General features: G+C 31.5%; 1 protein-coding gene across 1 annotated transcript; it reads left to right on the top strand.

Moving 5' to 3' along the window:
• The first annotated feature begins 109 nt into the window (after window positions 1-109).
• Window positions 110-25,373, top strand: LOC115878028. The gene is made up of 15 exons (XM_030894384.1): window positions 110-775; window positions 835-919; window positions 975-1,127; window positions 1,207-1,477; window positions 1,534-1,733; window positions 1,795-1,973; window positions 12,537-12,795; window positions 17,447-17,630; window positions 18,258-18,443; window positions 18,597-18,708; window positions 18,771-18,997; window positions 19,050-19,306; window positions 19,363-19,531; window positions 19,673-19,793; window positions 24,706-25,373. The coding sequence occupies exons 1-15, from the start codon at window positions 325-327 to the stop codon at window positions 25,317-25,319; spliced, it is 3,468 nt and encodes a 1,155-aa protein (XP_030750244.1). The 5' UTR covers window positions 110-324; the 3' UTR covers window positions 25,320-25,373.
• The last annotated feature ends 1,881 nt before the right edge of the window (window positions 25,374-27,254 follow it).

The following is a 27,254-nucleotide window of genomic DNA, read 5'->3' as shown; positions in this document are numbered from 1 at the left end:
TATATTCTAATCTATATTTCTAATATGTTTGACTTCAACATTCTACATTTGTGTATGCTGGACATCCCTGAAAATCTGTCATCAATTAAAACTTGTCATTTTGCTTGTCATATGTCAGAATTTTTTAGAGGCACATGTTCTTTAAATTTCAAATTTAATTTGGAATTATTTTTTAGCATATTGAATAGAATAAGGCAATTGAATAATACTAGTGTCCATAATTTAATATTGGCGAATAATATAACATACATAATTTAAGGATATATTCAATTACAAAGTTATTAATAATATAACCCAAAAGTGTTTCCCTATGAATCGTGCACCATGTCTAAATCAGGAAAAAGTCGAAGTTCCTTAGGAAGTTCTACATCAATTTTAAAGAAAAGTTCCACTTTAAAGAAACGTCTTAGTGAAATTGTACAGCCAGCATCTAAGGTACGATTCCAACTACCTCACAGTAAGAAAGTTCAATCCATACTTGAAGAATTCAACAGAACAAATGAGCCCAAACAGTATCTTAGCTTAGTTTTCTTTATACGAGATGCAGAATTACCTGATAATGATATATCAGAGTTATTGGTTGAAGCTACGGAGTGTATTTCACTCCTCAATCAAAATATGAGACTGTTTGTAGAAGCATTACTTTCAGTTAAATGGATAGATAGGGGTGAAGTAGTAATAAAAGAATATCAGAGTTTTATAGTAAATTTATTGAGTGCTCACAATTATCATGCTAAAATTGTTATTGATAGTTTAGTTAGTCAATTTGTACCTAGTGAGTATTCTTTACTTTATGAATTTTACTTATTTACTAATATTTAACATTCTATTTAGAAGAAATAAGTCAGTCAGAAGATGAATGGGATAAATGTGCAAATGTACACAAATTAATAAATGTTATATTAACAGTAGTTCCAATGTAAGTGAAATCAGATATTTTTTATTCAATTATTTTTGTTATATTTTACTTTTAGGTCAAAAGAAATATTAAAACAATCTATTATAAGATATTATCCCTACTACAATAAACTAGCTCCAGCTCAACATTATTATTTATATAATTTGCTATCAATTATAAAATACCAACCCTCATTTAGACCTGATATTTTTCACCTTATTTTTTCAAAGTAAGTAAATAATTACTTATATTGTGCAATTCTGTGTCATAATCACACTTTTTCTGACATTGAAAAATATATTTTATAGATTAGTAATTATGGATGTAAATGCCCCTAAAGAATTAATTAACCAACAGAAATTTGATGATGAAATGTTTGAAATGGACGATGTAAAATCAGTTAGGACTGTGCAAACAGGGTTTACAGTAGTTGACCGAACGCACCTAGGCACTGCTCTAGATGGTTGCATAGATATGATTTTGAATTATATTTTAAACGAATGTAAAGATGACAAAGACGAGTTCGATTGGATTAAAACAAAAAGCTTATACCATGATTTGATTACCGTTTTTGACAAGGTATTAATATTATTTATTTTAGTCAAACCAATTTTAATATATACTTTATTTTGTAGGTTGTTTTACCTACATATGGCACCCACTATGTGCAATTTATAATTTTTGTTTTATGTAGTTTAAAACCCGTTTTGGCCGAAGCATTTTTGAACCATTTGTGGCAGAAAGTTTGCAATCCTAATATTCCTGTTGTATTAAGACAGTCAGCGGTCAGTTATGTAGCTAGTTTTATAGCTAGGGCGTTATATATACCGCTTTCGTAAGCCAATTATTCCGAATGATATGTATGGATGGTAGTTAATTTTTTCTATATTTTTTAGAATGTTAAAAGGCACTTTGCAACAGATGGCAGAATGGATACATGCTTATGCTGGGCACCAGGATGGTTTGGATTGCATCAATGCTGATGTTAGGGTGCATACTGTCTACTATTGTATATGCCAAGCTTTGTTCTACATCATCGCTTTCCGGCATAAAGATTTAACAGCTAGTAAAAAAAGTAAGTAAAAATGAAATACCTAATGCATGTACAGGGTGGTCGGAATTGGCCTGGTTTAACAGAAAAAAAAACTATTTTCTGACTAGATATAGCAAAACCGACATAGATGTCATGGGCTTGATTTCTGAGTTCTGAGACACGTTTAATGGCATAAACCGCTTTTTGATATTTTCACTGACAACTGAGATACGGGGTCTTTTTGATTTTTTTACCATTTTGAAAATTGTCCATAACTTTTTTAATTTGCGGAATAATAAAATTCTGTAAAGACGTTCTTAAGGCACTTTTTTAAGCACAATTCAGAGGCGTAGTGAGTTTTTTTCTATGCTTGCTGTTTTTGGCAGAAATAATAAAAAATATAATTTTTTAAATGGAAATCATAGTCGGCTATGAACTTAAAAAAAAGCTGACGTTTGACCATTTCGAACGATATAAAGTTATGGTACCTATTTCTAAGAATGAGGGAAATATTAGGTGTTTCGTCTTTGTATTGAAGTGTGCCTTGATTTTGTGTTGACCTAGTTGTCTAATTATTTTTTATCGCAATTTAATATTCTATATTATTATTTATCTGCATAATTAGAGATTTTTGAAAAGGTAAATTATAACATTCTATATTAGTTTTAGTAATTACAATTGAAATCAATACAATAAACAAAGAACAAAGCTAAAAAACGTATTTTTTGAGTGACGAATATGGTTTTCTAAAAAAAATCATCAAAGATGTTCAAACTGAGCACCTCCTTGTTGAATACATAATAAACATCTTTTGCGCACAGAGTTACAGCGATTTATTAGGCGAACTGGTGTAATAAGTCCAAAAGTGCCTAGTAGCGTTCTGCAATTCTTCTCTCGTCTCAATGGTTCTTCCCTTATATATATGGTCTTTTAAATTTCCCCATAAAAAATTCGAAAGAAGTTAAATCACAGGACCTAGCAGGCCACGATATGGGGTCCCTTGTTCCAATTCTCTCTAAATTCTCTCAAAATATAGAATGTTGATTTATCTTTTCAAAAGTCTTTAATTTTGCAGATAAATAATAATATAGAATATTAAATTGTGATAAAAAATAATTAGGCAACTAGGTCAACACAAAATCAAGGCCCGCTTCGATACAAAGATAAAAAACCCTAATATTTCTCTCATTGTTAGAAATAAATACCCATAACTTTATATCGTTGCAAAGGGTTAAACATCAGCATTTTTTTAAGTTCATAGCCAACTATGGTTTTCATTTAAATAATTACATATATTTTTTATTATTTCTGACAAAAAGAGCAAGTATAGAAAAAGACTGACTACGCCACTGGATTGTGCTTAAAAACGTGCCTTAAGAACGTCTTTACAGAATTTTATTATTCCGCGAATTAAAAAAGTTATGGGCAATTTTCAAAATAGTAAAAAATATTAAAAAGACCCCGTATCTCAGATGGCAGTGAAAATATCAACAGGTGGTTTATGCAATTAAACGTGTCTCAGAAATCGAGCCCATGACATCTACGTCGGTTTTGCTCTATCTAGTCAAGAAACAGGTTTTCCCTGTTAAAACAGACCAATTTCGACCACCCTGTACAATTTCAAATTAGTAGATGATTAATGTGAATATAGGCTCTAAATTACATAATATAAGTAAATAAATGTAATAATATTAGGAAATACCCTGTAATCTGTTGTCTCTCCATACAAAGAAAATTAAATGTATTGCTTTCATATAATGAAATCATTTTGGCAGCACTATGTGCGCACATTTCAAGTGAGACTTCTTACTTTCTTCTTCTTTACGTGCCGTCTCTTTCGTGGAGGTTGGCTATCACATTGGCAAAATCTTCACGATTCTCGGCTTTCCTTATAAGTTCCTCAAAAGTTAGGTGAGTCCAGTTTCTGATGTTTCTCAACCAAGATAGTTTCTTCCTGCCGAGACCTCTCTTTCCTTCAATCTTACCCTTAACTATCAATTGTAAGACGTGGTATTTTTCATTTCTCAATATATGCCCTAAGTATGATGTTTTTCTTATTTTTATTATATTGAGCAATTCTCTCTCTCTCTGCCTATTCTGTTGTAGACTTCGGTATTTGTGATATGGGGGAGACTTCTTACTAACAGCTATTAAATTGAATGATTTGAAGGAGAAGTTTGAAAATCTGTAGTTTGAAATGTTGAAAAAGTAATAAATTCAAAATTAATAAATAATTTGATTTCGCTTTTACAAAATGTGTATTGAAATGTCCCTCTGTCCATCTAAGGGTACCTCTATCCAGGTGCTAATTTTCCAAAGAAAAATCCTGATGATTTCGTCCATTTAGAGACATCTGTTCGAAACATCGACGGCGTCATCCTGTTAGCCTAAGAGCTGACGACATATTTAGAGAACATATTTTAGGCAAGCTAGAGTAACTAAAAATGTATAGTTTATTAACTGGCGAACCCAGAATTCTAAGTCTGGCTGGGGGGTTGGGGGTATTTCGCTACTGCGCAACCCATAACATTTGCAAAAAAATAAATCCAAAAAACATTCTTTAGGCAACTTGAAATTTGTTTATTCTTAAATTTTCGCATCTATTTAACCTAGAAATAAGTATGCCAGACTTTTTTTTTGGGTTGAAAGTGTAACCAGACCATTCCAAATATGTTTAATTATTATACCTGGAAAACATACTTTAGGCATTCTAAAATTTTTACAGCGTGTTTATTAGATGATATTAAAAAATGCACGTCAATATTTATATTATAAATACATATTTGTACATAGTAACTTAATTCCAACAAAATAATCTCTGAATTAAAAGCCTGCAAATAATTGAATTGAAACCGAAAAAAAATTGTTTTTATGAAAATTTGAAGTACATATTCCAAAATACTGTTACGTCCGCCGCATCGGCTGCCGACGGGTCTCAATAAACTATCTTTCTCGCGCTTATAGATACTCATAAGACTTTTTTGTCGCGCTCATTTAAAATCTTTATTCGCGTCTGGCAAGTATTAAATCCCATTGAAATAAACACGCTGTAAAAATTTTAGAATGCCTAGAGTATGATTTCCAGGTATAATAATTAAACATATTTGGAATGGCCTGGTTACACTTTAAACCCAAAAAAAAAGTCTGGCACGCTTATTTCTAGGTTAAATAGATGCTAAAATTTAAGAATAAATCAATTTCAAGTTGCCTAAAGAATGTTTTTTGGATTTATTTTTTTGCAAATGTTATGGGTTGCGCAGTAGCGAAATACCCCCAACCTCCCAGCCAGACTTAGGATTCTGGGTTCACAAGTTGTTAAACTTTATTTTTTTGGTTATTCTAACTTGCCTAAAATATGTTCTCTAAATATGTCGCCAGCTCTCCGGCTAAAAGATTTTAAATGAGCGCGACAAAAAAGTCTTATGAGTATCTATAAGCGCGAGGAAGATAGTTTATTGAGACCCGTCGGCAGCCAATGCGGCTGACTTAACAGTATTTTGGAGTACTTCAAATTTTCATAAAAACAATTTTTTTTCGGTTTCGTTTCAATTATTTGCAGGCTTTAATTCAGAGATTATTTTGTTGGAATTAAGTTACCATGTACAAATATGTATTTATAAATTAAATATTGACGTGCATAGTGTAAATAGTTTAGAATAATTACTGCAAACAAATATTTTAGTAACTACTAATTTCGCTACTAACTACTAAATCACAATGGATAAAAAACATTTAAGTTGTGTAGTTTGTAAAAAAGTTACTAGTGACAAAGTTATTGTTTTTCATGAAGGCAGACTACAAAAATGCAAAGAATTTTTAAAAGTGCGCTAACAACATGGTTTAAAATTTAAAGAAGTGGTTTTACCAGAAAACGTAGTCCCGACAAAAGGATACCATGTACAGTGCTAAAAAAATAAGTATTCTGGAATTTTATTAAATTACCATTGTTAATCTTTCTAAATAGATTCAAAAGTAAGTAAAAGTGCTTTACTTTTATGCGTAGGCGTTAAAATGACTTTTTTATATTGTCAATCAGGTCGCAAAAATTAATAATAATATAATATGTCACAAAAGTATAATAATAATTATACTTTTGTGACGTTTGAAAAAAATATATTTTATATTATGCTAATTTTTAAATAATTATTCGTCTTTTTATTCTTTCAGATACAAAATACTTAAATTAAAAAGTCTGTTTATTGAAAGGATTTCAATCATACATACATTATTATTAAAAAATGTTTCTTTTTATTTATTCAATAATAGTTAGTTTTTTTTTAGTTTTTACGACTCCAAAATGCTGTTAGGTCAGCCGCATCGGCTGCCGACCGGGTCTCAATAAACTATCTTTCTCTCTCGCGCTTATAGATAGATACTCATAAGACTTTCTTATCGCGCTCATTTAAAATCTTTATTCGCATCTGGCAAGTATTAAATCCCATTGAATTCGTCTGGCAATTAACACATATTTTTTAATATCATCTAATAAACACGCCGTAAAAATTTTAGAATGCCTAAAGTATGTTTTCCAGGTATAATAATTAAACTTATTTGGAATGGTCTGGTTACACTTTAAACCCGAAAAAAAAGTCTGGCACACTTATTTCTAGTTTAAATAGATGCTAAAATTTAAGAATAAACAAATTTCAAGTTGCCTAAAGAATGTTTTTTGGATTTATTTTTTTTGCAAATGTTATGGGTTGCGCAGTAGCGAAATACCCCCAACCCCCCAGCCAGACTTAGGATTCTGGGTTCACAAGTGGTTAAACTTTATTTTTTTGGTTATTCTAACTTGCCTAAAATATGTTCTCTAAATATGTCGCCAGCTCTCCGGCTAAAAGATTTTATATGAGCGCGACAAAAATGTCTTATGAGTATCTATAAGCGCGAGGAAGATAGTTTATTGAGACCCGTCGGCAGCCGATGCGGCTGACTTAACAGTATTTTGGAGTACTTCAAATTTTCATAAATAGAATTCTTTTTCGGTTTCGTTTTAATTATTTGCAGGCTTTTAATTCAGAGATTATTTTGTTGAAATTAAGTTACCATGTACAAATATGTATTTACTAGTGTGTACCCGCGACTTCGTTCGCGTCGGATTAATCATTTGTAATGGTGATGATCAAGCAAAGCAAGAATTTCCATTAACATACAAACTAAGATAAAATTTTCTTACATTTATGTCAGCATGAGAAAAAACAATATGGCGATATTATTATATAACTTGGTATAATATTTGAGGGTAGTTTCATCTCGTTGGAATTTGACTTTCGAAAAATCCGTTTGCCAAAAATAAGCTTTTTACGTCAAGCAGTTTAAGCAGAATCGTGATTAATCAATTACCCAACTTTTTGGAACACCCTGTATGATTTTTTAAAAATTTCAAAATATGTAAAAAAACAAAATCAATTATGCGTGTCCAAGTGTTTTCCCGAAAGGCTCGCCGTATTTAAAAAACAAATATTGTAATATTTGTGGGTCGTTTTCACCCGCTTGGAATTTGAAATTCGAAAACCCCCTCTTTATCGAACCTCTACACCCCACAGTCAATCCGTTTGCCAAAAATCAGCTTTAAACGTCAAGCAGTTTAAGTAGAATCGTGATTACTCAATAGTTATATTTTATGAAACACCCTGTATAAATTTTTAAAAAACCTTAAAATATGTAAAACAACAAAATAAAATATACATGTTTAAGAGTTTTCCGAAAAACTCACCGGTTTTTAAATAAAAAATATTCTAATATTTGAGGGGTGGTTTCACCCCCTTAGAATTCGAGTTTCGAAAAATCCCTTCTTATCGAACCTCTACACCCTAAAGTCAATCCGTTTTCCAAAAATCAGCTTTTTACGTCAAGCGCTTTAAGCAGGATCGTGATTAATCAATGACCAATTAATCAATTTTTCGAAACACCCTGTATACATTTTTAAAAAATCTTAAAATATGTAAAAAAGAAAATAAAATATACGTGTTCAAGCGTTTTTCGGAAACTTGACCGTTTTTAAATAAAAATATTCTAATATTTGAGGGGCGGTTTCACCCCTTAGAATTCGAGTTTCGAAAAATCCCTTCTTATCGAACCTCTACACCCTAAAGTCAATCCGTTTTCCAAAAATCAGCTTTTTACGTCAAGCGCTTTAAGCAGGATCTTGATTAATCAATGACCAGATTTTTCGAAACACCGTGTATACATTTTTAAAAAATCTTAAAATATGTAAAAAAAGAAAATTAAATATACGTGTTTAAGCGTTTTTTCGGAAACTTGACCGTTTTTTAAATAAAAAATATTCTAATATTTGAGGGGTGGTTTCACCCCCTTAGAATTCGAGTTTCGAAAAATCCCTTCTTATCGAACCTCTACACCCTAAAGTCAATCCGTTTTCCAAAAATCAGCTTTTTACGTCAAGCGCTTTAAGCAGGATCGTGATTAATCAATGACCAATTAATCAATTTTTCGAAACACCCTGTATACATTTTTAAAAAATCTTAAAATATGTAAAAAAGAAAATAAAATATACGTGTTCAAGCGTTTTTTCGGAAACTTGACCGTTTTTTAAATAAAAATATTCTAATATTTGAGGGGCGGTTTCACCCCCTTAGAATTCGAGTTTCGAAAAATCCCTTCTTATCGAACCTCTACACCCTAAAGTCAATCCGTTTTCCAAAAATCAGCTTTTTACGTCTAGCGCTTTAAGCAGGATCGTGATTAATCAATGACCAGATTTTTCGAAACACCTTGTATACATTTTTAAAAAATCTGAAAATGTGTAAAAAAAGAAAATAAAATATACGTGTTTCAGCGTTTTTTCGGAAACTTGACCGTTTTTTAAATAAAAAATATTGTAATATTCCACCCCCCTTTTTACCCCCTTAGGGGATGAATTTTTAAAAATCCTTTTTTATCTTACGTAAACATCATAAAAGGAACCCCTGTGCAAAATTTCAGCTTTCTAGGGTCAAGGGTTTGGTCTGGGCGTTGATGAGTCAGTATCAGTCAGGACAGTCAGATTTATATATATAGATAAATTAAATATTGACGTGCATAGTGTAAATAGTTTAGAATAATTACTGCAAATAAATATTTTAGTAACTACTAATTTCGCTACTAACTACTAAATCACAATGGATAAAAAACATTTAAGTTGTGTAGTTTGTAAAAAAGTTACTAGTGACAAAGTTATTGTTTTTCATGAAGGCAGACTATAAAAATGCAAAGAATTTTTAAAAGTGCGCCAACAACATGGTTTAAAATTTAAAGAAGTGGTTTTACCAGAAAACATAGTCCCGACAAAAGGGTACCATGTACAGTGCTAAAAACATAAGTATTCTGGAATTTTATTATATTACCATTGTTAATCTTTCTAAATAGATTCAAAAGTAAGTAAAAGTGCTTTACTTTTATGCTTAGGCGTTAAAATGACTTTTTTATATTGTTAATCAGGTCGCAAAAATTAATAATAATATAATAGAATAGAATCGTGATTACTCAATAGTTATATTTTATGAAACACCCTGTATAAATTTTTAAAAAACCTTAAAATATGTAAAACAACAAAATAAAATATACATGTTTAAGAGTTTTCCGAAAAACTCACCGGTTTTTAAATAAAAAATATTCTAATATTTGAGGGGTGGTTTCACCCCCTTAGAATTCGAGTTTCGAAAAATCCTTTCTTATCGAACCTCTACACCCTAAAGTCAATCCGTTTTCCAAAATCAGCTTTTTACGTCAAGCGCTTTAAGCAGGATCGTGATTAATCAATGACCAATTAATCAATTTTTTTCGAAACACCCTGTATACATTTTTAAAAATCTTAAAATATGTAAAAAAGAAAATAAAATATACGTGTTCAAGCGTTTTTTCGGAAACTTGACCGTTTTTTAAATAAAAATATTCTAATATTTGAGGGGCGGTTTCACCCCCTTAGAATTCGAGTTTCGAAAAATCCCTTCTTATCGAACCTCTACACCCTAAAGTCAATCCGTTTTCCAAAAATCAGCTTTTTACGTCAAGCGCTTTAAGCAGGATCTTGATTAATCAATGACCAGATTTTTCGAAACACCGTGTATACATTTTTAAAAAATCTTAAAATATGTAAAAAAAGAAAATTAAATATACGTGTTTAAGCGTTTTTTCGGAAACTTGACCGTTTTTTAAATAAAAAATATTCTAATATTTGAGGGGTGGTTTCACCCCCTTAGAATTCGAGTTTCGAAAAATCCCTTCTTATCGAACCTCTACACCCTAAAGTCAATCCGTTTTCCAAAAATCAGCTTTTTACGTCAAGCGCTTTAAGCAGGATCGTGATTAATCAATGACCAATTAATCAATTTTTCGAACACCCTGTATACATTTTTAAAAAATCTTAAAATATGTAAAAAAAGAAAATAAAATATACGTGTTCAAGCGTTTTTTCGGAAACTTGACCGTTTTTTAAATAAAAATATTCTAATATTTGAGGGGCGGTTTCACCCCCTTAGAATTCGAGTTTCGAAAAATCCCTTCTTATCGAACCTCTACACCCTAAAGTCAATCCGTTTTCCAAAAATCAGCTTTTTACGTCTAGCGCTTTAAGCAGGATCGTGATTAATCAATGACCAGATTTTTCGAAACACCTTGTATACATTTTTAAAAAATCTGAAAATGTGTAAAAAAAGAAAATAAAATATACGTGTTTCAGCGTTTTTTCGGAAACTTGACCGTTTTTAAATAAAAATATTGTAATATTCCACCCCCTTTTACCCCCTTAGGGGATGAATTTTAAAATCCTTTTTATCTTACGTAAACATCATAAAAGGAACCCCTGTGCAAAATTTCAGCTTTCTAGGGTCAAGGGTTTGGTCTGGGCGTTGATGAGTCAGTATCAGTCAGGACAGTCAGATTTATATATATAGATAAATTAAATATTGACGTGCATAGTGTAAATAGTTTAGAATAATTACTGCAAATAAATATTTTAGTAACTACTAATTTCGCTACTAACTACTAAATCACAATGGATAAAAAACATTTAAGTTGTGTAGTTTGTAAAAAGTTACTAGTGACAAAGTTATTGTTTTTCATGAAGGCAGACTATAAAAATGCAAAGAATTTTTAAAAGTGCGCCAACAACATGGTTTAAAATTTAAAGAAGTGGTTTTACCAGAAAACATAGTCCCGACAAAAGGGTACCATGTACAGTGCTAAAAACATAAGTATTCTGGAATTTTATTATATTACCATTGTTAATCTTTCTAAATAGATTCAAAAGTAAGTAAAAGTGCTTTACTTTTATGCTTAGGCGTTAAAATGACTTTTTTATATTGTTAATCAGGTCGCAAAAATTAATAATAATATAATATGTCACAAAAGTATAATAATAATTATACTTTTGTGACGTTTGAAAAAAAATATATTTTATATTATGCTAATTTTTAAATAATTATTCGTCTTTTTATTCTTTCAGATACAAAATACTTAAATTAAAAAGTCTTCTTATTGAAAGGATTTCAATCATACATACATTTTTATTAAAAACTGTTTCTAAAAATGTTTCTTTTTATTTATTCAATATTAGTTAGTTTTTTTTAAGTTTTTACGACTGCAAAATGCTGTTACGTCAGCCGCATCGGCTGCCCACCAGGTCTCAATAAACTATCTTTCGCTCGCTTATAGATAGATACTCATAAGACTTTCTTCTTATCGCGTTCATTTAAAATCTTTATTCGCATCTGGCAAGTATTAAATCCCATTGAATTCGTCTGGCAATTAACACATATTTTTTAATATCATCTAATAAACACGCTGTAAAAATTTTAGAATGCCTAATGTATGTTTTCCAGGTATAATAATTAAACTTATTTGGAATGGTCTGGTTACACTTTAAACCCGAAAAAAAAGTCTGGCACACTTATTTCTAGGTTAAATAGATGCTAAAATTTAAGAATAAACAAATTTCAAGTTGCCTAAAGAATGTTTTTTGGATTTATTTTTTTGCAAATGTTATGGGTTGCGCAGTAGCGAAATACCCCCAACCCCCCAGCCAGACTTAGGATTCTGGGTTCACCAGTTAATAAACTATACATTTTTAGTTATTCTAGCTTGCCTAAAATATGTTCTCTAAATATGTCGTCAGCTCTTAGGCTATGTAGCCCGTCTCCAATTATGCCGAAATCGATACACATTTTTCTTCAATATTAAATCCATAGTCCCACCCTAATGAAGATGTCGCGCGTCGTATCCAACTTTGCAGGGTGGGACCGCGGGCACCGTTGCTCACATAGCCTACCCACCAAATTTGATCGGACGACATCAACTTTTGACGTTTCTTACGTCAAAACTAACTGTCACAGTGACACGTGTCGTACAACTTCGTCAAGTTTGCCTTCGTCGAATCTATCGACATACCAAATTTCATTTAAATCGGACCATTTTTTCTAAGCCGTAGACTGTCCTTACCACTTTTCCTCTCGCTTGTTTTGTCGCGTATCGTGTCACAGCCTTGAATTTTTACTCACAGCGCGCGTAAAGAAGTTTTATCTCAAAAATGATTTTAACATAAACAATCATTGTCTCTCATTCAATATGATTAGAAAATACTTCAGAAGAGCCATGTTTTTGTTACAGATGTAGTGTTTCTCCAAAGTTTGCAGCTAGGAAAGATTGTAACTGGAAGATTGAATCCTTTGCGGGTATGCCAGCCGGCAGTAGTCCGCAATTTTGCAGCCATTACCCGACAGTATCAATTAGCGTATTGTTACACAATAATTGACCATAATGAAAGAAACGTGGTACCAACCATCCATCAAGATGGTAAAGGAACACGGCAAATATCCGATGGCATACTTAGTGCCTGTTTTCCATTTGACCCATATGTATTGAGCCAGTAAGTAATTTCAGTGACATATGTTTAGACTGTCCATCAAGAGAATACAGGGTGGCGCACCTCATTAGCCTCGGTTAATTATACGAAAACGGAAAGATGTAGAAACAAAATATTTTATGGGTATATATGGGGAGGCAATGTGTACAATTTAAAATTATTTTAAAATATACAGGGTGTTTCAGAACTAAGATCCATACCAAAGTTATATTTTTTTCTTATGGGCTCAAAAAAAGTTATTTATTATAAGGGTTAAATATGTTTAAAATCTTTAGTTTTTGAGATATTTAAAGATATTTAAATTTGCATGCTACAATAGAATAGATTATTAACACTCTGTACATTACTTTTCAGAATTAATTCTTGTGCTGAGTTTAAAGATAGAGATATAGACTTACAGAAAAATGTTACTGCTTCCTTAAATTTAAACAGGGGTATTGAAAATTGCTGATCTATTTTAAGAATTTATTTTACATAAAAACTTCGTTATTTCAAATACAACACCCTGTATTTTTTAAAATAAATCGAAGCAGATTTAAATGCTGTTTTAAACTATATTAGGGTTTCCTATACCTATCTAACTCAGATTTTGAAAAAGAGCAATTTTTAAGTAAAATGGCAACTAAGAGGGATAGTGTTGCCATGGCAATTGACAAGTGACAGTTAGTAGCTATTTTCAAAATCGAAATTAGTTTATGGACTTATTTAAATTTATACCAGTTTACTTTTATTTAATTTACATACAATAGTTTAATAAATAATATTTATTATATATGTATTTATTATTTTATCAAGAAAAACGAAAAAGTAGTTCTTTGATTTATTTTGACTTGTAGATGATTTGTAGATATATGGATTTTCTATAAAAGAGCCAATTATGGCAAATTCATTTTCTTCACTTCCAACGACAGGTTTCTGCCTAATAGCACAGAATATCTAGCTACGCAACAGAAGCCTCGTTACACGTATAAAATCGTAGGTCTCAAAAGGAGACAGGCTTTAAAAGCCTGTCTCCAAATCAGATATTTTGATGCGGTAGTTTCACTACTACATAACAGAGGGCGATAAATTTAAAAGAAAACAGTTTTCTACAAACGAAATTTAAAAGAATTTTATGCAGTGTTGCCATTGTGTAATTTATATTGTAATACTTCCTGATAAAGCCTACCTCAAATTTGCTACATCATTTAAACATATTAAAATAGATTAGAGCTCTTTTTTCAAACGTTTAAGTATTTAACTTGCCATGTTAGTTGGAGTTAAATCTTACGAGCTGAATTAAAATCACTTCCTGACATTTGATTCTAACTGAATCCTGAATTTTGATTGTAATTCGGCGACAATATAATAAATATTGTTCTACTATTATGACACCACTGACGTTCGATTATGTTCATACCGTATGATCGGGAAAAAACGGCGTTAGCGCTGGCTATGAAATGAAAATCGCTGTCATTTTATGTGTAAATTTATATGAAAAATGTCATCGATCGTCTTTTCCCAGCCAACTGGACGCCGTTTTTTTCGGTATCATACGGTATTTGATATATACTTGCGTATTTTTTATGACATTGCAATATTATGGTACCATGAAGCATATCAAGAGGTACCATAATAGTACCATATACGATACTATTTCCTGGCGTTTGATTGGGCTTAACTTGTGATGGTACTATGATGCATCTACTATGATGCATAGATAAAGTGGTACCTTAATATAGTACCATATTACGATACCACTTCCTGACGTTCGATTGGGCTCATATTTGATTATACTTGCGTATTTTTGATGGCATTGCAATATTATGGTACCATGAAGCATATCAAGGGGTACCATAATGTAGTACCATATTACGATACCCAAGATTGGGCCCAAATTTGATATACTTGTGTTTCTTTATAAAGATTTGTTTAATTAATAATTTTAATTTATTTTACGAATTTTGATTTATTGTACGATGTCGTGACAGCAACTTTTATGCCGAACTAATATATTATTAATTGTACCTGTGCCACTTTTTAAAATCTACCTAGGTCTATATAAATAACGTGGCAAACAGAAAAAAATTGTTATTATAGTATTTTTTTAGTCAATTAACATTTTTTGTACTGCATTTTAATAAATAATTTCCATTATTATTAAACGTATATTTCATTACTAACGTTTCAGCATTAATAAATATCACTATCAATCGCCCTATATATTATTAATTTTAAAGGTAATTAAAGTTATTTTCTTAGTTAACATAATAAAATAGTGTATATTAAAAATGTATTTTGAGAGCATATGTTTTCTAATAATATACTTAAAATTAAAACTATTTTAAAAGCCAAACGAATAATTAATATAAGTGTATCTGACAAGAAACGAAAAATAGAAAGAAATTATTATACACCAGAAAAAGAATGGGATGCCAATTAAAGTCTGTTTGAATCTGGCAACTGTGCATATTTAGCCGAGCTTCAAGACCGTCGACGTGCCGTCGATCTACGTCGATCCAAAACCGAAAGTTGAAAATTTCCAATTATATTGTAACATATCTATTTGTTCCGCCAGCAGATACTGCTTTATTTTTCTTGATAAAATAATGAATGAATAGTTATTAAACTATTGTAGGTACATTTAAGTAAACTGTTATAAATTATTAATAATAATGTCCATAAACTAATGTCAACTTTTAAAATAGTTACTTACTGTCACTAGAAAATTGCCATGGCAACACAAGCCATCTTGATTGCAATTTAATTTAAAAACCGAATTTTATTCAAACGCTGAGCTAGATAGGTATAGGAAATCCTAATATAGTTTGAAAGAGCATTTGAATTTGCTTCGTTTCATTTTAAAAAACACAGGGTGTTGTATTTGAAATAATGAAGTTTCTATATAAAATATATCCTTAAAATAGATAAGCAACTTTTGGTAGCCCTGTATAAATTTAAGGAAACAATACCATTTTTCAGTAAAGTTTATTTCTCTACTTTTAGATACAGGGTGTTAATCTATTCTATTGTAGCATGCAAATTTAAATATCTTTAAATATCTCAAAAACTAAAGATTTTAAACATAATTAACCAGGGTCGGCATGATTTAAATCGTGATTTAAATCTAAAAATTAATTTTATTGAAACTTTATAATAAATCAAAAAATAACTGTAAAAGTTATAAAAATCTATCCTAGAAAACTATCAAAAATATTTCTATAACAGATAATAAATCGAAAAATAAGTGTAAATTTTATAAAACTATATAACAATATCTATTCATCAATTTAAATGTTGAACCGATTTTTGAAGTAATTTCGTGTGAATCCATAAGACCGCTAAACGCAGGAATTTATTTTAAAATTTATTTATAAGTGACAAAAATTCGCTTGTCGAATACATATCATTCGGCAACTAGTGCAGAATTAGGTTCTTCTGATATGGAGACTATATCTTCATTCCCGAAAATCTATAATCGTTGTCAGAAAATATGTTGTTTTATTATTTTTTTTTGAAACGTTAGTATGTTTCCAAATTCTTACCGACATTTTGATTTGCAGTAAGTACTTTACACTTTGACATTAGATAATACTATTTTCATTCTCGACTTAAGACTATTTCCGAACAATAGTGTATTGTTTTATTAAGAGTATAAATTACACTTTTTTTGACGATGCTGTACATTTGAAGGACCATCGTAAAGCTATACCATCGTAAGCTTTTCCGACGTTACAAGGAGGCACAAAAAGTACATTTTTACTCCGAATAAAACACTATTTTTTAAAAAAATTACAAATAATTTTTTAATCAACTTCAAACATTGCAAATAATACAAACAGTAATCGAGAAACGATTTGTACACTCGTTGTATTTGACACCTAATATCAGTTTCATAATATATTTTTGTACTTTTGTGCTTAGGCGTAACAGTGCTTTACTTTTATGCCTATAGCCGTTAAAATGACAAAAATTAATACTTTTGAGACGTATGAAAAAAAATCCTTTTGATCTGAAGTGAGCGACTTTTTTGCGGAATATATTGGTGACCGATGAGGAAAAATGACACGCCCCGTAGAATTGTTAATGTTATCGGTATCGCTCAGAGAGAGTTATTAAGATTTAGCCATTTAGGATAGGACTTTAATTGGAGATAAGTCCTAGTCATTTGGAAATACGATTTAAATATTGTTTTGAATTAAAATCAAAAAAATCTGATATAAATCAAAAAAATCCAATTTAAATCAAAAATATCTGATTTTTTTTAAATCATGATTTTTTCCAACCCAGTAATTAACCCATAAAATAAATGCCTTTTTTAGGGCCCAAGAATCCAAAAATGATATAAAATACCGGGTGTTCCATAAGAAAAAATATAACTTTGGTATGGATCTTAGTTCTGAAACACCCTGTATATTTCAAAATAATTCTAAATTGTGCACATTGTCTCTCCACATATACCCATAAAATATTTTGTTTCTACATCTTTCCGTTTTCGTATAATCAACCGAGGCGAATGAGGTGCGCCACCCTGTATACGTTTTTGACAGAGAACATCGAAAACATCAACTACTACAATCACAACTGTCACTGTAGTATATTCTCTCGCTGGACAGATTATATTCATATATTTTATATTTTAATTGATTTTTTTATGACATTACTACATTTTTAGATCAGGTGAAAAAGTTCAGCCACTGTATAGAGACTATCAAGAAGATGTATGGAATAATGGCATAGAGTTTGATTCTAAAGATAATCAAGAAATCGATGATTTTCTTGATAACCCCAATGATGCGTCCACATCAAGTAGCCTTCGAAACTCGCAAAAATTCTCCTATGGCAGTTCGCCAGGGTTTAAATTTACATAATCTATTGGAAATGAACTGTTACTCTCTTGCTGTGATGTTGTTATGATGTGTAAAGGATAATTAAATATTTATAGTATTTAAAAATTGCCGTCTTATTTTTGTTATTTAAAAATGAACATTTGGATTTTAAAATATGGCACAATCCAAATTTGTCCGCTAATAGAAACCCTATTTAAGAAAGTGGCATTACAGTTGGCTTTGGAACAGTCATTATGTATAGTTTTTCTCATGTAACGTTGTACGCTTGATGTTTAGAAACAATTCTTATAGGAAAATACAGTAGAACTGTCAAAATCAAAGCTCACTTAATTAAAGTTAAATTACTTTCCCCCCGTTATGTCTTAATCAACTATTTTTAAAAAAAAATGTTAATTTTGATTATTCTTAAACGTTATATTCGACGTTATTCCAGAAAAACTCTAATTTGTGCTATTATTCATGTGAAGTACCACTAACTTTTTGAAAAATAAAAGTAGGCAACCCAAAATACGCGTATTAAATTATTAAAATGACAATTTAAATTTTAAAAAACTTGTTTACAATATTTTATGAGCGATTAACATTCTTGATTACAGTTAATTTATAAAATTCTGGCTCTTGTGAAACATGTTTTGATTATTTTATAGTGTCTATTGTCTCTTGTTTACGACATTCGCTATTAATTTAAAATATCAAGTTTTTCGTTTCTATAACTACAATAATTATAACATGTTTAGGTCCTTAGTTTTTGTTGCCAATACCAACAGTCTTAAAATATTCAAAAAAGGAGAATGTAGGCTTAAGTTTCATCATGTTAATAAGGTAAATAAGAAGTTCTTAATCATAAAAATTACACCTGAATAATTTATTTTAAGGTTATGTAGATTTTTGTGTCTATATATTTTATTTGATATATTTACTAAACTTTATGTTTATAAAGGATTTTGAGGCCATTTATATTATTAATTATTGTAGATTTTGTCGTGTACATTTGCTACAACTCCTGTAAGCCAGAGAAAGAAAATATATAAGGATATTAAAGAAGCGATAAAAGATATTAAAGATGGTTCGAAATTGTTAATTGGAGGTGCTTAAAGTGGATTTATTTCTATTTTAAGTTTTATGAGGCCATATAATTTATTTTTTTAGGATTTGGACTATGTGGCATTCCTGAAAATTTAATAGGAGCTCTAATACAGCACGAAGCTAAAGATTTAGTGGTTGTGTCAAACAACGCAGGTGTAGATAAATTTGGTCTAGGTCTACTACTAAAACAAAAGAAAATTAAACGTATGATAGCGAGTTATGTAGGTGAAAATGCAGAATTTGAGAGGCAATTTCTTTCTGGCGAACTTGAAGTCGAACTCACACCTCAGGTAAGTGTTTGTGATTTTTACAAAGATATGTTTGTTATTTGGAAACCTATAGGGTACTTTAGCTGAAAGAATTCGTGCTGGAGGATCAGGTGTACCAGCCTTTTTTACACCTACTGCTTATGGAACATTAGTTCATGAAGGTGGTGCACCTATCAAATATGACTCTACCGGGAAAGTGGAATTGGCCAGTAGCCAGAGGGAATCCAGATTATTTGAAGGAAAAGATTATATTATGGAGGAAGCCATTACTGGAGATTTTGCCCTTGTAAAAGCTTGGAAAGCTGATCCAGCTGGAAATTTAGTATTTAGGCAAGAATTTGTTAACACCCTTAACTTAATTGTTTAATGTTTTGCAATTGTTATAGGCTATCGGCAAGAAATTTTAATCCGACTATGGCAAGAGCAGCAAAGATAACTATTGCAGAAGTTGAGGAAATCGTGGAATTAGGTGCTATTTCCCCAGATGAGGTACATTTGCCTGGAATATATGTGGATCGTGTTATAAAGGGTGACAAGTATGAAAAACGAATTGAGGTAATTGAATTAATACATATAATACAGCAAATTTGTATTTTTCAGATTATTAATAAATTTATTATACAATATGTGTCAGAAATTTCAGCAAGAAACTTTTTGGTACATACTGTATCAACTAATCTACTTTAATTATTATAGCGTGTGACTGTACAAAAAACATCTGATAGTGCAGATTCAGTGGTAAAAAGGAATCCCGCTGCTGAAAAGCGTGAAAGAATTGTACGCAGGGCTGCTTTAGAATTTAAAGATGGCATGTATGGTATCCTTTTTTATTAAAAAAATATATAGCTAAAATATAGCTATTATGGTGTGATCAAATTATGCAAGAACTATATTAAAAAGAAATATGATTTCTACAATTTATTTTCTTAATAACTAATGTTGCAACTCAAAATATTTATCGAGAGATTATTACACTTATTATTTAATTTTGCAATAAAAAAAATAAGCTAAAAATAATCTTCATGTCAGGGATACAAATTACAATAATAATTTATTAAATGTAAATATCTTTAAAATATGTAATTGTATGTAATTGTCTTTATTTCCCACAAAAATAAATACAAGAGCAAGTAATTATATAATAAACTTAATGCTTTTTTTTAATTATTATTTTACATTAATAATTCAATTATTGTAGCAATAATTTTTTATATAATAATGAGTATAAATGTCTAGATAAGTGGGGGTATAGTAAATACTACTCCAAATAAAATAAAAAACACTAAAACAGAGAGAGAGAGAGGTGAGAGAGATTATAGAGGTGTTAAATTTTATTTATGTTATGTTTTTTCTCAGTATAAAAATCGCGACTTCTAATTTGGTAAATCTTAGTTTGATGTACCGCTATACACCGGGTGCGTCTCAATATTGGCTCACCCCCTGTAACTTTTTTATTTTTTCAGATAAAAAAAACGAAATTTGGTATGTTAGTATATGACAGAAATTAGGATTGATTGACGTATTCAATTGTTTTTGGTCACTTCCTGTTTTACCGGAAATGACTACAACTTTTGATTTTTAAATGGCACCATTGGAATTTTTTTACTTTATTCAATTCTGAATAGAATGACATATCATATGTCAACTTGTGATATGTGACTTGTGTGTATTTTAAATTTCAATCTACAGTGCCATGGCTATGTTAAAAACATTAATTCTTGATCAAGGAGCCTTGGGAAAATAGATTAGATCGTCCAATGTTTTTAGTGGCTTGTCCTGGCCGGTTATTAAATGGCCGTATTGTATTTTTAATGATATCTCAATTTTTTCAAATGGAACGAAGGTGGCTCATTAGCATATTTGGAAAAAGCATTTTTTTAAGAATAATTTGATACCATACACTGTAGTGATGGGTTGTTATTTAACTATCTGATATTTTATAACAATTATTTAGAAATAACATAACGCAACCGTTACTACTTCTAAAAAATAACAGATATAAAATAACGACACGTAGAGATCGGCCGCTCGTGAAACGAAAAACGAAGTCGGCGCTCTGCACCGCCACGAAATTCTATGCTGCTCGAAGCAATTCCAAAAAACAACTAGTATGGATGGAAAACATGTTATTTCGTCAACCATTGATACAGGCGGCGAGACAACGGACAACGGAGTGGGGAATGCGCTACGGCGAACGTAGCTGCTTCGGTCGACGCCGTCGATGGTCGTATTGGGTTTGCAACAGCTTAAAAATAATAGGATATAAAAGAAGCAGGTATTTTGAAACAGTTGTGGGCATAATGCCTGGCGGTCGAGATAACAGGAGTGGGAAAGAAACGCTGCTGCATCGGTCGATTGTCGATGGAGGCTCGCAACGGGTTGGAGAAGCAGTCATTTTAGATACGTTGTTTTTCAACCTGTTACGAGCATAACAGGGTGGTGGTCGAGCTAATCGGAATGGGAAAGGAACGCTGCTGCATCGGTCGATTGTCGATGGAGGTTCGAAACAGATTGGAGAATAACGCATCAGTTGTTTTAGATACATTGTTTTTCAACCTGTTAACGAGCATAACGGGCGGAGGTCGAGATATTATGGCGCTGTATGTTTCAGTACGTTATTACGTTTCAATATTTAAGTGTTTATTTATGGTGGGTTCATACAGCCAAATAAAATAAAATAAGAATAAAATAAAATAAGAAATAAGGAATTCTTATTTGTGTGCGTTCATACAGTCAAATAAAATAAAATAAGAAATATATATTTGCTCATGCGCAGTACGATGAAGCTGGATAAAAGTTAACTTTTACGATTGTTTATAGTAATTTTACTATTTTTAGTATATTTATTTATTCGTTGCCTACTATATTATACATTTTACTTATGTGAAATTATAAAATAAATTAAATCCAAACTGAAAATATTTGTAGGTTAGAATTAAGCGTGCGCAAAGCCGTTTTCACATAAAATAAAACAAGAAGTTAAAAGATAAAGACTTCTTATTTTATTTGTTATTTTATTTGGCTGTATGAACGCATGTACGGTATCCCATATAACCAACTTTCTTATTTTATTTTATTTTATTCTTATTTTATTTTATTTGGCTGTATGAACCCACCATTCTGAAAAATTTTCAGAATAATATTTTAAGATTTTTTAAAAATTATACAGGGTGTTTTGAAAAATCTGGTCATTGATTAATCACAATCCTGCTTAAAATCCTCGACGTAAAAAGCTGATTTTTGGAAAACGGATTGACTTTAGGGTGTAGAGGTTCGATAAGAAGGGGTTTTTTGAAACTCGAATTCTAAGAGAACCACCCTCAAATATTAGAATATTTTTTATTTAAAAACCGGTGAGTTTTTCGAAAAAACTCTTAAACACGTATATTTTATTTCGTTGTTTTACATATTTTAAGATTTTTTAAAAATATATACAGGGTGTTTCATAAAATATGACCATTGAGTAATCACGATTCTGCTTAAACTGCTTGACGTTTAAAGCTGATTTTTGGCAAACGGATTGACTGTGGGGTTGAGGTTCGATAAGGAGGGGTTTTTCGAATCTCAAATTCCAAGAGGGTGAAAACGCCCCTCAAATATTACAATATTTGTTATTTAAAAAACGGTTAGTCTTTCGGGAAAACGCTTGGACACGCATAATTCATTTTGTTTTTTTACATATTTTGAAATTTTTTAAAAAATTATACAGGGTGTTCCAAAAAGTTGAGTAATTGATTAACCACGATTCTGCTTAAACCGCTCGACGTTTAAAGCTTATTTTTGGCGAATGTGAGAAAATTTTATCCAGTTTGTATCTTAATAGAAATTCTTGCTTTCCTTTATCATCACCATTACAAATTATTAATTCGACGCGAACGAAGTCGCGGGTACACGCTAGTTTAAGTGTAAAATTAATTCGAATTCTAGTGTGTAGTTGGTTTACTTATGAAGAATATACTACACATTTTCTTATATTGCTATTTTTTGACCGCAAATGGTAAAATTATAACTAAGAGCTTCTCGCCCGTCGAGTGAAATGCACCCTGTACACTGCTACGCAATTCAGGATCTACGCGGATCGAGGGGCAAGGCGTAGGTAGATCGGAATGTATAGGTATAGACAAGTGGCGGAATTTTGGCTTTTTTATATCGCAATTTGTAAACAGCGCTTATTTGTAAACAACCACCGTTTTTAGAGAGGTATTTTAGATAACAATCGATATTTAGAAATGTTTTGACACCCTGGAAATACTACCACCGAGCATGTCATTGTTGCAACTTGCAACTGCGTTAATACGCCTGGCGGTGACCGCCTCATACTCTTTCAGAGATTTACCAATAAAATAAAGAAACCTGTTATTTTTAAGCTGTTATTTTAAGCTGTTTTTTTATAAATAACTATACCAGTTTCAACTGTTATCTAAAAATAACAGTTTTGCCCATCACTAACACACTGGGTATTTTGAGTCATTCGTTACGAACCGCAAGTTATAATTTCAATTAAACCATATGCGAAAATGTCAAAAGTTGACATACATATGATATGTCATTCTATTCAGACTGTTAGTTTCTATCGAATAAAGTAAAAAAATACCGAGGGTACCATTTAAAAATCAAAAGTTTTAGTCATTTCCGGTGAAACAGGAAGTGACCGAAAACAATTAAATACGTCAATCAATCTTAATTTATGTTATATACTAACATATACCAAATCTCGCTTTTTTTAATTGAAAAAAATAGAAAAGTTATAGGGGTGAGCCACTTTTGAGATGCACCCGGTATAAGCTTGGTGCATTCTCTGCTGGTGCTGAGAATAACTTACAGCAGGCTAAACAAATACACGGGTTTAAAGAGTAAATACAAGAAAAATTTGTTATATAATTATTCTAAAAATGTTAGGAAGTATAATTTGAAAATTCTAAAAAAAATAAAAAGTAAATATTTTGATAATTCAAAAGGTCTAACTTGGTATTATAATTTATTATTCAAGCTAAGAAAACCTTTTACAGGATTTCAACTAGAGTAACGAGCATAGTTTTGCTAGTGGGACATAATTGGGAATATTTAGGCTATAATGAAATTTTTAGAGGTACAAAATTAGAATTTTAGAAGATGAAACTCAGTAATTTAAAAAAAAACATAATTTATATCGCTAAAAGTCTTAAAAATGGTGCTTTATGAAGTCATGGCCAACTATGGTTACCATTTAAAAAACATATTTGTGTCATATGTCAAAAATGACAGGCTTTAGAAAAAAAAACAGAGGACACAATATCATTAAGGATGTGATTATCTACAACTTTTATCTGAAAACTTTTGTCTAAAGTAGATTATATATTAATATCTAGTAAGCCATAAACATTTTCAAAAATCCGAAAGGCGCATATTTATGACCCTACAAAACTGCAATTCTTTTCCTATTTAACCGACTCTCTAACTCTAGTAGTTTCCGAAATACCCATAGTGACCATCGTAGAAAACTCACCCTGTACAAAATGACAGCGATCTTCATTTCATAGTCATCGCTGACACCGTTTTTTTTTCGATCATATTGTATAATGTGATCCAAGTTTGCCCAATAAGTCAGGCAGAAAAAAATGACAGAAAAATGTGTAGTAAAATGTGTGAATTAAAATACCACTGTCACTGTCAGGGATCCTCCCGTTGGACAGTCTAGGTATTTCTTTCTTTGTTTATAAATTAATATTTTCTTTAATAAATTATTATAGCTAATCTAGGTATCGGAATGCCAATGTTGGCATCCAGCTACATCCCCAAAGGCGTACAGGTATTCCTGCAATCCGAAAACGGGATTTTGGGTTTGGGACCATTCCCAGCTCCAGAATGCGTTGACGCCGACCTAATCAACGCTGGAAAGGAAACCGTAACCGTTGTTCCCGGAGCGTCATTCTTCAGCAGCGACGAAAGCTTCTCAATGATACGCGGAGGCCATATCGACTTAACCATTCTAGGAGCCATGGAGGTGTCCCAATACGGTGACCTAGCTAACTGGATGATACCAGGAAAGCTAGTGAAAGGTATGGGCGGAGCCATGGATCTGGTAGCGGCTCCTGGTACTAAAGTGGTTGTATGTATGGAGCACTCGGCGAAGGATGGGGGTAAGAAGATTTTGGAGAACTGTACGTTACCCTTGACTGGTAGGGGGGTGGTTGATCTGATTATAACGGAGAAGGCAGTTTTTACTGTGGATAAGGAAGAAGGATTAACGTTGATCGAGTTGGCTGAAGGTGTGGGAGTTGAAGATATTTTGGCATCGACAGGGTGCAACTTCCGGGTAGCTGAGGATCTGAAACCTATGGGTCAAGTGGAAGATAAGTGTTAAATAATCGAATATATTTGTTGTAAATAAAAATGTTATAAAAAGGGGTGAATATTATTTATTTCTGTTTATTTCTGTTACCTTTTAAGACCAGTGGCGGCGTTGGATTAATAAAATACTTAAAAAAAAGTATTTTAATAATCCAAGTAGACAATGGACACATTTGACGTACAAAATTATGCAGAGCATATCTTGGCTGTTCAAACAATGAGATATAGTTAGTATAGAGGCTTAGGCATTACGGGATATTACCAATGTAGTTTGTGGACTTGCTAGCGTAAGTATTTTTATAGCAGTCATTTTTATACAGCGGTCCATTTTATCAGTGGCGTATACAACGGGATGTAATAAGTAACTGCAATTTTACCAACACAATAAAGTTTTTCTCTTTTTTTTATTACAGTCTTTAAATTTGAAGTTTAAAAATAAAGTATATAAAAAATGCAACAGGTAAAAAAATAATTAGAGCAATTTAAAAAAAGAACTAAATTTAGGTAAAAAAAACAAAGTTGTGAACACGTCTGTTAGATGAAATAGTAGACAAGGCCAACAAAAAATTTTATTGAGTGCCTTACAACCACATAATCAGTGTTCATTTTTATAAGCATTTTCACTAAAATGACGAACACACGATGTTAATTTAGTATTAATATTCAAAATATGCTTTGGAGGTCCTCCTTCAATAGTTTTTAATTTTTCTGAATTATTAGAACTGAAGGACGATTGCAAAATTATTGCTATTTTACAGCCGCACTTAAAATCGGTCATAGTTTTTATTTTATACCGCGAAGGGGATGTTTAATAAACCGCATCACCCACCGACTAAAACAGCGAACGGGAGACATAATCTCGGCCGGAAAGTTCACTGACCCCAGCTCGCGTTCGCCGGTGTTCGAGACGTAGGTAAGTGTACACAGAAAGCAATTAAGTGTTGGACGATGCTATGCTATGCAATGCTATGGCGTTATCGCTTGCTATATTTTCATCGTGTTCAAACAGGAGGCAATGAAAAACGATTTAGTTAGTAGTTTGATGTGCAACAAGCACCCTGGATGCTACAAACTTGATATTATTAGAGAATTCGCTTTTAAGATACGTTTTTTTAAAGATTAACAAAAAAAGGCAATGGATACATGAAATTAATCGAGATCGGGTGATATACGGCGAATTTCATCATTTGTTTCCCGAATTAACCATTTATCCTGATAAATTTCAACAGTATTTCCGAATGTCATTAGAGACGTTTAGGCTTTGGTTTAGGTATATTGAAAATGGTGTAGCACCATTACTGGAAAAGGCGACTACAAATTGGAGGTTGCCAATCAGTGTCGAAGAACGACTTGCAGTAACTTTACGGTAAGAAACAAAATAGATGCTAATTATTGTGCTGTTTACTTAGTTTAATACTTCATTTACATCTTTGTATAAGAGTGGTTTGTGTCTGAAGAATAAGAAGGCGAAACCAATGGTGTTCCAATCCAACAGCTTCGTTTGTTTGAATCTGTTGAGGTTTCATCGTGGCATGAGCGTTTCATCTCCTGCATCTTGAGCGAATAAAAACAAACATGTTTGAAAATCAAACCGACGCGCCATATCGCACTGCATAGCATATAGCGAAGCATCGCGCTTTTCTCACTAAAGATTATGAGTTTAAAATAAACGCGACGCGTCGCATTGCATCGCATAGCTTTCTGTGTGAACTTACACTAACGGGGACAGTCGCATCATCGCGCATCGTTATACAGGGTGTTTCAAAAAACATGTGCCATCTGTCGTGGGGAGATTCCTCACTAAAAAATAAGATATATTTTTGATATCAACATAGGTCCGATTCTGCTTTGTTTCGTATAGCTACAGGTCAATAGCCTTTCGTATAGCTACAGGTGTTAGTCTTATTATTTTTTCGATTTATTATAATTTTCTTCCAAGTACTTTTAG

The sequence above is a fragment of the Sitophilus oryzae genome, unplaced genomic scaffold (assembly GCF_002938485.1).
Source record: "Sitophilus oryzae breed Bouriz unplaced genomic scaffold, Soryzae_2.0 scaffold_149_pilon_pilon, whole genome shotgun sequence".
Classification (NCBI taxonomy): domain Eukaryota; kingdom Metazoa; phylum Arthropoda; class Insecta; order Coleoptera; family Curculionidae; genus Sitophilus; species Sitophilus oryzae.
Note: the sequence above shows the minus strand (reverse complement) of the source record. Positions and strands in the feature narration are given on the sequence as shown.